Source organism: Hippoglossus hippoglossus, chromosome 6 (assembly GCF_009819705.1).
Source record: "Hippoglossus hippoglossus isolate fHipHip1 chromosome 6, fHipHip1.pri, whole genome shotgun sequence".
Taxonomy (NCBI): domain Eukaryota; kingdom Metazoa; phylum Chordata; class Actinopteri; order Pleuronectiformes; family Pleuronectidae; genus Hippoglossus; species Hippoglossus hippoglossus.
In genome coordinates, this window is record NC_047156.1 from 1,246,894 (window position 1) to 1,263,209 (window position 16,316).

General features: G+C 42.4%; 3 protein-coding genes across 7 annotated transcripts; 2 read left to right on the forward strand and 1 right to left on the reverse strand.

The window, feature by feature from the left end:
* Positions 1-2,948: 2,948 nt before the first annotated feature.
* Positions 2,949-4,625, reverse strand: LOC117763837 (tripartite motif-containing protein 16-like). Its single transcript, XM_034589282.1, has one exon. It carries the CDS (start codon positions 4,623-4,625, stop codon positions 2,949-2,951), a length of 1,677 nt encoding a protein of 558 aa, XP_034445173.1.
* A 644-nt stretch (positions 4,626-5,269) lies between these two features.
* LOC117763133 (nuclear factor 7, brain-like) lies at positions 5,270-7,678 on the forward strand (the record flags this gene model as incomplete). Its single annotated transcript, XM_034588041.1, has 2 exons — positions 5,270-5,325; positions 6,490-7,678. Coding segments are annotated over exons 1-2 (1,245 nt in total), but the record flags the coding sequence as incomplete, so codon positions are not given.
* Positions 7,679-8,538: 860 nt separating this feature from the next.
* chmp1a (charged multivesicular body protein 1A) lies at positions 8,539-15,097 on the forward strand. 5 transcript variants are annotated; one of them, XR_004614222.1, is made up of 8 exons: positions 8,539-8,668; positions 9,661-9,680; positions 9,789-9,866; positions 11,848-11,994; positions 12,178-12,306; positions 12,532-12,725; positions 13,439-13,525; positions 13,564-15,097. XR_004614222.1 is itself a non-coding variant. In XM_034589314.1 (7 exons), the coding sequence occupies exons 1-7, from the start codon at positions 8,662-8,664 to the stop codon at positions 13,458-13,460; spliced, it is 597 nt and encodes a 198-aa protein (XP_034445205.1). In that variant the 5' UTR covers positions 8,539-8,661; the 3' UTR covers positions 13,461-15,097. The 5 variants fall into 5 exon arrangements, 1 of the variants encoding a protein (XP_034445205.1); XR_004614223.1 differs by having other exon boundaries at positions 13,439-13,519; XR_004614224.1 differs by having other exon boundaries at positions 13,439-13,518; positions 13,569-15,097.
* The last annotated feature ends 1,219 nt before the right edge of the window (positions 15,098-16,316 follow it).

The following is a 16,316-nucleotide window of genomic DNA, read 5'->3' on the forward strand; positions in this document are numbered from 1 at the left end:
CAGATCCTGCACATAAAACAAATGATGTGGGAATAAAAAGAATAATTCACATTAAGATGTTGCAGTGTTACAACATTTGTCAATGTTTGAAGACAGTTACAGCAGCTCAACAGATTTCAGACCTTTTCAACTAAAAGCCATAAATGAGCACACATACATTTTTCTACATTGTGGGAAGAACAGGTGGAATAATCCATCCACAGATTCATCTGAGAAGCAGGTTTAAAGTGGCCTTAAAGAAAAACTACAAATCACAATCACTCAATCATCAGTTGATGTTCAACTGCTGTTTGATCTCAGAGGACCCGTATCTGACATCTACTCTAATAAGAGGTGATGTGACCTTTGAACTTGAAACCAGGATTAATATTATTACACGTTAGAATTATTCTGATGCTCGTAAACTTTGTGAGCTCAGGTCTTATGACTGATAAAAAACACTGTGGCTGATTCTTGTAAACAGAAAGACAGACTTCACATCATGTGTGTGTGCTGGGTCAACCTGAACTTAAATATTCCCTGTGAAGGATCCAGGTCAAATCCACGATCTGTGTCTACAGCAGCGACGCTTTGAATCCACACTGACTCATCAATTAATCCTTATAATGTGTCTGATGCTGCATGTTTCATTTTGTGTCCGTCAGCTGCAGTTTCCTGCTGACGATCATTTGAGGTGTGAGCAGAATCTTCCCTACCTGAATCTTCCCTCTGGCTGGGTCCAGACCCCATCAGGCTTCAGTCAGCTCCCGTACACGCAGCTCTGTGCAGGTCCACATACATGATGCTCACATGTTGGTTTGTTTTGTTTCAGTTTATGTTGAAGCACATTCAGAGTCTGTGTCTAAGATCCTGTGACATGTCTGAGCCAATCGTCCTCTCCCTCCCTGTGTCCGTCACTCGCTCTGTCTGGGTGAGACACTAATCCTGCACAGCAGCAGTAAGAGATACTGGATTTAAAGGGCGAACAAGGATAACGCCTTCAAACCCTGATTTTATTATGAGAAAAGTCTATAAACGATTCCTATGAACAATATGTTTGGTTCTAGGTGAAGTTCTCCTCACTTAAGTTTAGTAGTTTTTGATACAATTATTAACAATTTGGTGACTTTTTGCACAGCCTTTGACTTTTACTCTTACTTGTACCTCTGTACTTCTTAAGTTCTTAAACCCTGTATGTGTGTTTTTAACATCCAGTGTGTAAGATTTAGGTGAAAGGATCTATTGGCAGAACGATAGTTGTTTTCTTTACTCTAGAATGGGCCTTTGATATTTAAATATTTTATATTACTTTATATTTACATCAGGAGCAGGCTCTCTCTATGGAGGCAGCCATGTTTTTTACGGTGGCCCAGACTGGACAAACTAAACCTTTTGAGTTTTTATGACGACTGAAGGTTTCCACAGGTTCTCCTTTATGTTTGGAAGGGGGGGTGGTGAGGTGAGGGATATATGTGTCTTCCCATTTCAACTGCCCAGTCGTCGGATGAAGTAGGGGGAGTCATCGAGATAATTCAATAAATCCTAACTTGAGGGGGGGTTCCTCTTTCAGAAATCTGTGCACGTTCTCCAGGTTCTACAGAGTCAACGTGGCATCCCCCGCACTATTGGGTTCCGCAGTGCTGCTCTCAAGGACGTGAGGTGGTGGAGTCCTATGTTCATGGCGACCGTGATGGTACTAGTCATCCAAGGTAAAGGCCGTGGTGACGGTCAGAGTAAGGTCGAAATAGATATGAGTTATGGATAGATATGAGTTATGACTATAACTATGGATCTATGAGACCGAACGATGACCGTCACCTTCTCTTGTAGCTCAGAACGGGCTGAGGAGGAGGCGTGCCCAACGGGGAGCTTTATGGGCGGCGAGCCCAGCCTCCTAAGGTCAGTCACATGGCTTTGTTGATATATGGTCTCGAGGACAGGGAGATGAGGGCATGATTCAAGGTAAAGGCCGTGGTGACGGTCATCGTTCGGTCTCATAGATCCATAGCTATAGTCATAAGTTACGGTTGTGGAGTTTCAGGAGGAAACTGCCTCAGTTATTCTCTCACAGGAGTTTCACTTTGTCTCCATCAGCTTTGAATGAGATCCTGGAATGAAGACAAAAGAACAGACTGGATCTATTCTTTATTTCAACTTTCAGCTTCTTCACACATTACATTTTTATTGCTTTACACATATATAAGAGATTTAAATGTATATACACATGTATAAGAAACACATGTGATGAGAGCTGCAGGACAAACCCTCAGGGACTCGATCAGGACACTGTCTAATGGAACTGCTGGTTCAGATCAGGAAAATCAAAAAGAACAGAAACCTACGCAGCAGCAGATCAATATGCCCGTTCACTAAATATGTAAATACAACGAGGACGAGTGGATTCACACTTTACAGAGATGAGCCGTGATAAAAACAAACCAGGTTCCACATTTACAATGTGACCAAACATCCCATAACACTGATGCTCTGTAAATCCAACCAGAGTGCAGTTGGTCTGTTGGACATGTTGACGCTCTGAGTTCATTGATCACTTCATCAGTAAAGTCTGTTCAGTGACTCTTGTTCAGTGATTTCATGGACACACAATCAGTTTGTTTCACCTCCGTCTCACATGTGGAAAAGAAAAGAACAAAGAATCAGCTCATTGATGAGGATCAGGATCAACACAGGTTCTAAAACATCACACAACCTGATTTCTACTTTGATTTAGAAAACAACAGCAAGATTAGATCTTTCAAACACATTCATGTCAGTGTAATTATAGATTTCTGTCTTTACAAAGTGAGAACTGAATATGTGTGATAAAGGAAGGTCAGTGTTTGATTGACAGCTGATCTCTGTGCGGAGCAGAAACGTCACCACGACGAACTTTGATCAACAAACATGGAGACAGAAGAAGTTAAAGATTTAAACACAGAATCTAAATCACTGCTTTTAATGACTCGAGTCTATTTGAGTTCACAGAACTCAGCTGTGTCTCCATAACAATAAACACTAACTCCAGCATAGAGAGGCTGAGTGAATGTGGTCTGGACTCTGTGGAGGAGAGTCATGGTGTCAGAGACGCTGTAGAAGGACAGAACACCTGCACTGTGATCCAGGTACACTCCTACTCTGGAGGACAGAGGACCTGACACTGCAGTCCTGATGCTGTTGTAATAAAAGCTATAACTGTTTCCACCACAATATAATGACCAAGATTTATCATTTAATCCAAATACACATTCATCTGAGTCTCCTGCTCTGCTGATATTCTTGTATGTGACTGCTACTTCAACTCCTCCTCCCACCTCCACCTCCACCTCCCAGTAACAACGTCCAGTCAGACTCTCTCTACTCAGGACCTGACGCCAACCAGTGAATCTGTCTGGGTGATTAGAATAAGACTGATCTTCACTCATTAATGTTACTTTTCTGTTTCTCTCAGATAATAACAGATGTCTGTTTGCTGTGTTTGGATCCAGTGTGATTTCCTGTGAATATCTTAAGAAGTCAGCTCTGGTCTCTGGCTCTGGTTGTGTCAGTAAAACATCCACTTGAGACACAATCTGTAAAATCTCTGTCTCTGTCTCACTCAGAATGTCCTGTAGTCGACCTCTGACCTGGGACACAGCTGCTGTCACGTCCTCAAAGTACCTCAGAGGACGGATCCTGATGCTGGATGAGTGTGTAGATTCACTGAGTGGTGACAGTGAGGGGTAGTTGTGTAGAAACTGGTTGTGATCCTCTGTGTCTGAGAGCTGCTTCAGTTCATGGTCTTTCCTCTTCAGCTCAGTGATCTCCTGCTCCAGTCTCTCCTGAAGCTCTCTGACTCGACTCACTTCAGTTTCCTGCTGGGATCTGATCTGCTGCTTCACATCAGAGCTTCTTTTCTCCAGCAGACGGATCAGCTCAGTGAAGATCTTCTCACTGTCCTCCACTGCTTTATCAGCAGAACCATTGACGGCCTCCACCTCCTGTGGAAGCAGCTTCACATCTTTCTCTGTGTCCTGGAGTCTCTGCTGGATTGTTTGTCTCCTCAGCCCGAGCTCTCTCTGCCTCTCAGTCCTTTCTGCTGCAGCTGACACTGTGTCGTGGTCTTTATGTTCCTCCACAGAGCAGAGATAACAGATACACTGCTGATCAGTGCGGCAGAACATCTTCATCACCTCATCGTGACGAGAGCAGATGTTCTCCTGGAGCTTCTCCGAGGGCTCCACCAGCTTGTGCTTCTTCAATGGAGCTGACTGAAGATGAGGCTGGAGGTGTTTTTCACAATAAGAGGCCAGACAATTCAAACAGGACTTGAGAGCTTTCAGTTTTCTCCCAGTGCAGACATCACAGGCCACATCTTCAGGTCCAGCATAGCAGTGATCAGCAGGAGCAGCTTGGAGTCCAGTCTTCTTCAGCTCCTCCACTAAACCAGCTAACATGGTGTTTTTCCCCAGGACAGGCCTCGGTGTGAAGGTCTGTCTACACTGAGGGCAGCTGTAGCTTCCTCTCTCCTCCCCTTTGTCCCAGTGGGTGTTAATACAGCTCATACAGTAGCTGTGTCCACAGACAGTAGTCACCGGATCCTTCAGTGGATCCAGACAGATCGAACAGCAGAACATTTCTCTGTCCAGTTGAATTTCTTGCTGCGCCATTTCAGCTGGTGCCAGAGACTGTAGAACAGTTTCACTTCATCTGAACAGGAACAGATCTCTGCTCCTCCCCCTCTCGTTCACTTCCTGCAGTGACTCAGCTCCCACAGGTCACAGCTTGTTGTTCACTGGTTCTTACACTTACACATCTGTGAAGGGAGGAGACACAGACACATCCTGACTGGGATGAGCTGGTTGTCAGTTTTTATCTGTGTTATCACATTTCAAAGTGAATAGTTGCTCTGGGAACTGTCACATTCAGCTCACAACAGCACAGGTTGTAATATTCACATTCTTCAAAGTTTCCAGAAAAGTTAACGAATCTTTTCAATGGAATAAAAACCAACTTACAAAGTGCTTCACGAACGAAAAACACAAGTAAAAATACATTAAAACACACGTATGAAAGAGTAAAAGTATAAAAACACTACAGGTGACAGAAATGTAATCATGACCACACTTTAAAAACTAGAATTAGATCAAATCGTGGTACGATAACAACACGTTTGAAGTTTGGATTTAAAGGAAGCTTCTGACTCAGCCTGCTGTATTTCCTCAGGTTGTTTCAGAGTCTCAGACTCTTATTTCTAAAGCTCTGTCCCCCTCAGTGTTAAGCTGAGCTGTTACAACAGCACATGCAGCCAGAGATGATACAGACTTACAGCAAAGTTAATGGAGTTCTAAAGAAGAACAATGACAAAGAGCAAAGGAACCATGTCAACAACTGTTCAGCTTCTATCAAAGAAAATGATAATCTGCTCAAACTGTTTCTATGTAATACAAGTGACACCAAAGTTCTTTCTGTTCTGAAACAGTTGATGAAGTTTGTCTGTGACGGAGCAAAGAATCGATCCCAGTCGTCAGGAACCTGATCCTGAGTGTTTTTACCGTTTACTGTTTTAACTCTGCAGAAATTACAAAACCTCTTCAAGCAGCAAAGTTTGTTTTGTGGGTTAAACCTCGGACAAATTTGGTGTCAAGCAGTTTTGATCCAGTCTGGATTCAAACTGTACGACCCAGGAGCGTCTGTCCGTGAGGTGACGACGTGAAACACTGAAGCAACACGACAAACTCGTTGTGAAGTTTCATCCTCATGAAAATCAACAGCACGATAAACGGAACGACCTCAAGTCCACAACATCACAATATCTCCAATATGTGGCTTGTGTGTCAGGACTCAACTCAACGTCTTCACCCTGAAACTTCACCAAACCATTATTTCTCCACTTCTTTAAATCTGTGTGACGAACTCTCTTCATCCACTGAGATCACAAACAAGATCTGGGTTTTGAAAATCAGCGAGTGGAAGAAAACTTTGCTCATTTGTCTGCGATGAAGCTGTTTTAGTGCAGAAAAGCTGCAAAGACAGAGACTGAACATGAAAACTGAGGTTTGTGGACTTTCAGGAGGAAACTGCCTCAGTTATTCTCTCACAGGAGTTTCACTTTGTCTCCATCAGCTTTGAATGAGATCCTGGAATGAAGACAAAAGAACAGACTGGATCTATTCTTTATTTCAACTTTCAGTTTCTTCACACATTACATTTTTATTGCTTTATACATATATAAGAGATTTAAATGTATAATCACATGTATAAGAAACACATGTGATGAGAGCTGCAGGACAAACCCTCAGAGGGACTCGATCAGGACACTGTCCAATGGAACTGCTGGTTCAGATCAGGAAAATCAAAAAGAACAGAAACCTACGCAGCAGCAGATCAATATGCCCGTTCACTAAATATGTAAATACAACGAGGACGAGTGGATTCACACTTTACAGAGATGAGCCGTGATAAAAACAAACCAGGTTCCACATTTACAATGTGACCAAACATCCCATAACACTGATGCTCTGTAAATTCAAGGTCAGAACCACCTTGTAACCTGGTGTTAAAGAACCTGTGTGAGACCTTCTTACAGGAGAGAGATCAGAGCTCTTCACATGCTCTCTGCAGTCTGCACTCAGAGAAACTCAGACTCTTCTGTCTGGACCATCAGCAGCCAGTGTGTCTCGTCTGCAGAGATTCAGAGAAACACAGTGACCACAGATTCAGACCCATCGATGAAGCTGCACCACAACACAAGAAGCAGCTTCAGGAAACTCTGGAGCCCTTGAAGAAGAAGTTACAGTGTTTTGAACGTGTTAAAGTAGAGTGTGAACAAACAGCAGAACACATTAAGGTCCAGGCCGGACTCACAGAGACGCAGATCAAGGAGCAGTTTAAAAAGCTTCATCAGTTTCTGGAGGAGGAAGAGGAGGCCAGGATGGCTGCACTGAGGGAGGAAGAGGAGCAGAAGAGTCGGATGATGAAGGAGAAGATTGAGGCTCTGAGCAGAGACATAACGGCTCTTTCAGACACAATCAGAACCACAGAGGACGAGCTGAGAGCTGAAGACGTCTCGTTCCTGCTCAACTACAAGGCTGCAGTGGAACGAGTCCAGCAGCGCCCCCTGCTGGATGATCCACAGCTGGCCTCAGGAGCTCTGATAGACAAGGCCAAACATCTGGGCAACCTGAGCTTCAACATCTGGAACAAGATGAAGGACATGGTCTCCTACAGTCCTGTGGTTCTGGACCCAAACTCTTCTCATCCAGTACTCGTCCTGTCTGAAGATCTGACCAGTTTGAGACGAGGAGAGAGACAGAAGCTTCCTGACAATCCAGAGAGGTTTGATCAATACGCCTCAGTCCTGGGATCTGAGGGTTTTAACTCAGGGACTCACAGCTGGGACGTCCTGGTTGGAGACAGTACACACTGGGAACTGGGTGTAAGAGCAGAGTCTGTCCAGAGGAAGGGAATCAATCTGTCTGGATTATGGAGAATAAGGTTCTATGAAGGTAAATACAAAGCAGAGTCACCATCAGGATCATCTGATCTCTCTGTGCAGAAGATCCAGAGGATCAGAGTGAAACTGGACTGGAACAGAGGAGAACTGTCGTTCTCTGATCTTGATACTAACAAACACATTCACACCTTCACACACACTTTCACTCAGAAGATGTTTCCATACTTTATCACTAGAGATCATTTGAAGCTGTTACCTGTGAATGTCTCTGTGACGCTGGATCAGAGCAGTTAGAGAGAAAGATTTTATTCATCATGTTTATTTCTTCAAGAGAAATCTGCTGAATTTTCATGGGAAATGTTGAGACATGATTCAGGTTTAATAACATAAAGTCTGTTCACATATATGAACATTTGTCTGTTTGATGTGATGAAGCCAAAAATGATTCTGTCTGTAAAAGTGTTTATTCAACAGCAGCCTAGTGATGTGATTTTAATATTGTGATAAAAATAATAAAAACTATGAAACAGAAACAGATATTTTTTTATAAGTTGAAATGTAAATATAAAGCCACAATGATTCTCTCTGCTCTCGTCCATGTCCTGGTTTGACCACGTTTAAACCTCTTCATATACAGTCTATGGTTTTAACACTTTTCACACAGTCTGGTCTTCCCTGTCCTCAGCAGGTCGCCACACTGTTTGGAGGAAGATGCCTTCGTTGTAAACGTATCGAGTCCCTCTGAGGTTTGTTCTGCAGCTCTCACCGCACATGTTTCTTATACATGTGCAATGTATAAAGCAATACAAATCAAATGTGTTTATTATAATACATTCATATAATCCATATAATAAAACATCTATGTGGGTCTTGCCACACAACAAACCCAATATGTACAAGTAATACAAGTTGACAGGTGAGATCAATTTAAATAAATGATGGTTAAATATGAGAAGTACTTTATTAAATGTTTAGAGTTTCCAATCTGATACCTCAGAAAATATATTAAGACAATTTAACTTCATATCGATTTTTCATCCTTAGAAACGCGTTTAAACGGAATTGGCGGTAGGTGGCAGTGTTGCACCTGAGCTTGATTCAAGAAGTGAACAAGAGGCGAGGAAGAAGAACGATATTTCCGGTCACATGACAGTTCCTCAGACCAGGAAGTGCAGTGTTCGATGTTGACGTTTGAAAACAAGTGGAAGAGAAGCTGAAGGTCCACTTAGCTGCGATCACCTGGAATCAACATGGAGGGTAGGGGACGGTTCACCTCCTCTGTAACTGTGGATGTTGAGTTAGCATTAGCCTGTTAGCTTGGTGGCTGGGGGTGGGGGGGGGAGCTAGCTTAGCTGTCAGACCTGTTGTGATTGTGAACGAGGCCTCAGCTCAGGACTGGGACGTTAGAGACTGAAAGATACAGAAACAGAGAGAGAAACCAAAGCTCTCACATTAAAGTTCATTATGCTGCTCATCACATTTCAGTTACCTGGATTGTGAACCATTTAATTAGCTGTAAAAGTGATTATTGTTGCTAATATCTTCCATCATTGTCACAGACAGAATTCAGAATAGTTTCTGTAACTTGTTTGTTTCGGTTTGTATCCGACAGCATTTCTCCTTCTTTATGTGTTAAAACGTCAGTTACTTCTTTGTCAGGTTTTGTGATTCCATTGATGCATAGAAATTTAATAAGCACATTTATTCATTTATTCATTTGTAAGTTTATTTCATTCATCGACGGAACGAAACAATTTGAAAGCAAACACAAACTCTCAAATCTTGACTAAAAAGGAGCACAAAGAAGAATAATCTTAACACATTAATTAACAAATATGTACATCACCATTAAGGCTTAAGTTCTGCAGGCGTCACCCGAGGCATCATGTTCACATGTTGTTATCTGTTCCTCTTATTCTCGTGAACTTCTCATCTCAGGAACAACTTGAAGGTATTTCTTCATATTTGGTAAAAAGTTTGGATTTTTCTGGAGCTGCGACTGATATTAGGGAGTAAAAAAACGTCAGAGTCCGAGAAAAGCTTCCCAAGAAGTCGTTATCAACTCTACACACGTCGTATGAGTCTGGACAGACGTGGGTGTAAACTGTGACCTGACGGCAGAGGTGGTCGACAACAAGGCTGTTATTGTAGTTTAATCTGTTTGTGTTCACATACCCCTAACTCTCTCTCTCTCTCTCTCTCTCTCTCTCTCTCTCTCTCTCTCTCTCTCTCTCTCTCTCTCTCCACAGACACACTCTTCCAGCTCAGAGTATGTATCTGTGAAAAGGTTTAAAAATATCAGCTTGATATAACTTGTGCAAGTGATTTTTTTTTTTCCAATGGACTTTGCGTCAGTCTTTTTCTCTTTGATTCACAGTTCACTACAAAGCAGCTTGAGAGACTGGCCAAGAAGGCTGAGAAGGATTCTGAAAAGGAGCACGCCAAGGTCAAGAAGGTGAGCAAGCTGGGACAAGTTTGTATCATGTTAAAGACGTATATCTGTTCTGTCTCTCTTCCATGTCCCTGTGTTGTTGTTGCATGTCGTGGAGCTCTCTCGTTCTCTTCCTGTATCACCACTCTGACCTTAGACTCAAGGTTAAGTCACAGTCGGAGCAGTTTTACTGTTTGATTTGAGGTGAAGTGTTGACAAACAAAGAGAAAAGGAGCAGTGGGAGAAAGTGACGCAGTGATGGTGTTTCAGGCTGTTTTTTAAAGGCGTCTAACCAGCAGCACTTTTCCTGTAACTAGACCAGTTACTGATCTTTAAGCTCAACTGAACAATGTTCAACATCCAGATTGTTATCGTCTGCTCACTGCTCATCTTCCTGTCATCTTCAGTTCTTTCTTCTCTAACTGAGCGAAGTGAATAATCTGCGTATATATTTTCAGCAGTTGGCCTGGAGACGCTGATGTAGATGTCTTGATGTAGATGTTTGGTGCTGTGCCTTTTTACTCCCCTCGATGTGCTTATGAGTCAAACTGCTCTGTGTCTCGAAAGTCTTTCAAGCTTGGGACAATGGGGATCAAGGGGGTGGAGTCTGCTGTAACAGAGTTTGGTCTTAAATTTAATTTCAAGTGATATTAAAAAGCTCCTAAAATGTCTTAAATGTAACTTGTTTATAGCTGGAGACACTGATAGTGCCAAAGCCTGTAATACAGATACGTCAAAATACTTCTTAATACTAAAGACAGTAAATAAAATAAATAATACAGTGAGGTTGATTGATTAATACGGAATGTAAAAACTTTTTTTCCTTTTTCAAAAGTTTAAAAACCTCAGTGAAAATGTTATTGTTGACATTTTGCAAATGTGAGTGATTTAACGGCTCAAAATAAAAAAAAGGATGTAACTAAAAATACGATAATAATTTTTACAATGATTCTATTTCGAATGATGTTAATGATTAATACTTTTTTGTATTACAATAATCATGTCACTTACAGTAACAATTTGTGGATATATTCATTTTTTTCAGTATTGATGCTCCCTTGTAATCTGATTACACTGCACTGGTCAAATGGAGCGACAGTATTTCGTATTCAGTCAGCAGGGGGCAGTACAGCTTCAGTAACAGAGCCCTGTAGTTGTGTGTCGTTGACGTGTCCGTTTCTTTAAAGGCTGATTGTTCTTCCTGATCCTGGTCCCGGAGTCTCTGCTCCAGCTTTCTCCTGATAATCATCAATGGTGTTAAATGACTGCTGCTTTATTTGGGTCGCTGGTCGCTGGGATGTTTGTTTTCTTTACTTCATTAGCTTTTTATCACAACTTCACATGAGCGACAACATTGACATGTGAAGTGCTTTGCTGATCTCATTTATAAAAACACATGTAACATTTTAAATAATGTAATAATTTACATAGACAGTAAAAAAAGATGAGTAACACGTTACCACCATGACGTCTGTTTTTATATCATCAAATAACGAATTAAAACCAAACTGATCAGAACATGAACACTTGAACCAGCACCAGTGTGATGTGAAGAAGAAGAACTACATAAAATGACAGAAACCATCTTTGACAAACATTTATTTAACATCTACTTTTCAGTTTGGTCCATGTCCCATCTGCTAACATAGAGGAGGCAGGGTTTATGACCTATACCATAGCCAGCCACCAGGGGGCGATATATGTCCATCTTTATTTATGGTCTATGCTAACACTAAAGATTAAGAGATGGTGTTTTTGTGTCAGTCTTAATCTAAATGTATATGAGAACGTGCACCAGGGAGATTCATCTGCATGAAATGTACACAAGGTGAACTGCAGGCTCAGTTCGTCCAGCGTCGTTTTTATTCTTATTGTTTATTTTTGCAGCGACAGCTCACAACTAAAAGTAATCGCGCCAGAGTTAGCTAGTAGCTAATTTGCAGCAGTTGTACAATGTCCATCAGAGTGAGGTATGAATAAAACCAGTCATTGTCTCCGTCCTCAGGCTCTGCAGCAGAAGAACGTGGAATGTGCCAGAGTTTATGCAGAGAACGCCATCCGGAAAAAAAATGAAGGTCTTAACTGGCTGCGCATGGCGTCACGAGTCGATGCTGTGTCCTCCAAAGTCCAGACTGCTGTCACCATGAAGGCAGTAAGTTACTGTGACACACGCTGCCTTAGATCATATATATCTGATGTCCATTCAAAATGTAGGATGATGAAGTAACTTCTGTCATAATCCACATCACATTATTCCTGCTACTTTAAGTTTGGCAGGTGAGATCTTTTTCCAGAATGAGGCGAGTACATTATAAAGGCTTCTCATTTTTTCCAGGTGACCAAAAGCATGGGCCAGGTGACCAAGGCTCTGGACAAAGCTCTGAGCTCCATGGACCTGCAGAAGGTCTCTGCCATTATGGACAAGTTTGAAACTCAAGTACAGAACCTCGACGTCCACACCTCGGTGAGTTGCTGCTCACAAAGCACAGGGTGGAAAGTGACTCAGACGTTTGCGTGGTCCCAAACAGTTCAGTGTATGTTCAGTGAAGGTCTGACAGCAGCTTCTGTTTGGATATTTCTTTCACGGAATTGAGAAAGACTTGAAAATATCATGTCTCAATGGAAATCTTTAAAAATCAAACCCAGTTCTATGCTCTATTGTGAGTTTTCTCTCTTTTCCTCACACCAGGTGGTGGAGGACTCCATGAGCTCGGCAATGACGCTGACCACACCTCAGGAGCAGGTGGACGACCTGATCCACCAGATAGCAGAGGAGAGTGGCCTGGAGGTGATGGACCAGCTCAACCAGCTGCCGGCAGGAGCCACCTCTGTGGGCGCCCCGAGCACACAGAGCCAAGAGAGGGAGGACCAGCTGTCTCGAAGGTACAGACCAGAATGTGTCATAACCAAGAAGCAACATGTGCGTCCGACTCATGTTCCTTTAACACGACACGTTCGCCTGGTGAAGCTCGTCTCCTGCTGCAGGACAACAAGGCACACACAAACTGCACATTCACTGTTAGGTCAGAGCACGAGGAAGGAAATTAGATTTCACACTGATATCCACACACACACACACACACACACACACACACACACACACACACACACACACACACACACACACACACACACACACACACACAAGGCTCGCCTGTTGTTGCAAAGTCATGAGTGATGAAGAAACAAACAAAGACAATGTTCAACTTGAAAAGAGAAGGAAGACTAGTCAGGGTTCCTGAACAAAAAACACCTTGAAAGACTTTGAAAATATATATCTATATATCTTCGGACCTGAAGTAAAGACCTGCTGCTGCAGACTCACCAGTTTGTTCAGAGTTTAAATCAGTTTTCGTTACTGTCACTTAAGTTGCCTCAGCTGCAGCAGAGCGTTGGTTCACCCGTTTATTCTGAGTTTATTCGTTTTGAACCAACTTTGACACTGCGCTTCCTTGCGCCCTAAATGTTTAAATGTTACACATGACAGGTGTGAAGCTCCTACATAAATATGAATGAAACGTCATTTCAGTGAACTGCACATTTAACACCAGTGTCTCCAAACAGTTCAACTCTTTCATCTTTTTCACTCTTTCCAGACTCGCTGCTCTACGGAACTGAAGGCTGCTCTGGGAGCGGTGATGGCGCTCATGGCTGCGAGGAAGCAGATGACAGGAGCTGTGTGTGCGTGTGTGTGTGTGTGTGTGTGTGTGTGCGTGTGTGCGTGTGTGTGTGTGTGTGTGTGTGTGTGTGTGTGTGTGCGTGCGTTTCAATCGAACTGTTCCTATCGGGAGGACTTAATGAGGCTATTGATTCCCACTCTCCTGCTTTATAAATACACACACACACCACCTGAGAGGCATGCATCGCTCTCTCTCTGGTTCACCTTCCCATTTTCGATCCATTTCTATTTTCTCCTTTTAATTCCCCACTGGATCTCAATTTACCCCCCCCGCCCCCGGCTGTAGCTACACTCTTCATACTGGATGTCTGCTTTGTACAAAAAGAAAAACATTTTACGAACTGTACAATGTAGAGTGATGAAAATAAAGGGTTTTAATGGGCACTTACAGTCATTATAACAGAGTAGACAGTCGACTTCCTGTTTACACCACATGACCAGTGTACGTGTGCTCGGCTCCATCCAAACTACATCTTGTGTGTGGACAGAGATTATTTCTGATTCTGAGCAATCATCTGGACGGAGATCGATTTATTTTACAAATGAAAAGGATTTCGTGTGGACGGGTGTGTTCACGTTTTTTTAAAATTGTTTTGATCCATTTGTCAGAAATGGTTTAATAGTTGATTCTTTTCAGAGGAACAAGACTCTTAAATGAATTGGGGGGGGGGGGGTCAGTTTTTGCACTCACAGTTCCTTGTTGGTCTTGTTGGTCTTGTTGGTCTTGGTAACACTACAGAACAGTGTCCCCTCGTCAGACTCCAATCAGCAGCCTCTACCTGACCTCATGATAACACACAGTCAGTCCTCCCACTTGTTGTTTCTCTGTGTCAAACGGGTCGTGTGGCTTTAATTCAGACTTTTTGCTTCGAACGCCTTATTTGGGATGCAGGTGCTTTCGTAGGTGCTTCCCTCACCAGTGCCTGACACAGTAGTTTACAGGCCGTCTTTAACTCTGTGGATTGAAGTTGCCTGGTCTCTCTCATAGATACTTGGTATTTGATTTAAGTTGTTGAAACCCCCCCCCCCCCCCCCCCCCCCCCCCCCCCCACCCCCCCTCCCAACGGCAACATCGGAACCTCATTCAGATATTTTTAGAAGCGTCTCCGACTGAAAATAACCTGATCACCTGTCTCAGTTTCATCCTGGACTGTTCCAGGAGGACAACACGTCCACTCAGAGCTGTGATGCACCAGCTGGATTATTTAGATTTTTGATATCTTGTTTTTTTCCTAATTTGCCTTGTAAACCATACATTTGTTCGAAAGTTTCATTTGTGGTGTTTTGGGTAAATGCAGGAGATGTGGACAGAGAAGAATCAAATGTAGAATGTCACCAGAACGTGTTTGAATTTATCTGAAGACTGGTTCCTTTTGTCTTTTGTTATTTTCAGGTTACAGCTCTGTACTGAGTTCACAGTTGACAGAGCAGCTTCCCTTCCTCTGGATCAGGTTTCTGATTTCTCCATTTTAACACTAGGAAGCTTCATTTGTACTCAGAGTTTCACAGACGTTACAGCATGTTGGTTTTGTATATATCTATGTGTATCTTAAATAAATAAAATCTTGCCCTCTGATGCCGTCTTCCCTTTAACTTTCAATACTCAGATAAATACTCAAAATGGCAAAAAAAAAGCACATAAAACCAGAAAAAGGTTTCATTACTCAGCAGTACAGCTTTCATAATGTTGGATTTTAATTAAATGATCATTGTATAAAGTTTGGAAAAAATTATGAACAATAATAATAATGATGCTTCTATAGTAAGTTTCATTTTAAATTTGGTTAAACTTAGATTATCCCAAAATACTAATGAATGAATAATGAAATACAGATCTGTGTTGTAGTAGTGGAGACGTGATGGTCATAGATGGAACAATTTTACTATTATGATTCACAAAATGATGTAAAAACCACTGGAGTGATTTAAACTATTATCCTATAACTATTAACACAATATACATTTTATTATATTATATTGGGATATTGCGACAGGCCTTTGCAGAGCTGGAGCTCACAAACTCCAGGCTTCCTGTTTGGGACCAACCCTCATGAGGACATCACCCAGGATAACGTCATGTGTGGAGTCTGTGGCGCACACACACACACACACACACACACACACACACACACACACACACACAGTATACTTCTATCATAGTGAGGACACATTCCCGAAGCCTTTACTCTAACATGAGCCTGATTCCAAACCGAAAACCAAGTCTTAGAACGAGAGGATCAACCACAGCCTGTTGATAAAAATGGTAGATTGTATTTGATGATTTATTACATTTCTAACGTAAGTAAACATTTTCCTAAGGAGTGTCGTGGCAATTCCTCAATCCCACCCTGACAACGAGGAACACACAAACCTCTTACAGTGTCGTCACACTTTAATGCTCAGAGCCTGGTACACAAGACAAAGGATGGTTTGTTATATGCACCCCGATGGGAAGCTGTTCTTTCTCTTTAGAACAGCTGATGTTCCTTTTAGTAAATTATGATCATTTAGAGTCAAACAGACCATTAAGCACCGGATGTGTTGGGGCCTGGAAACCACAGCAGCTCCCAAACCAAAGGCTGACGTCACAGTGGGCGGATACAGGAGAACCCACAATGTTCTCACTCTGTTCGGTCCATACTTGAAATGGTCCTCACATGGATACAAGTACACACAAACATACTTTCACACACAGCGGTGAATCCCTGCTGCTGCAAATATTCCTGTAGATTCTCCATTAAGGTGTCAGGATGGGCGGAGGTGGAATTCCTCTTCACTCTCTCGTGTTGTTTGTG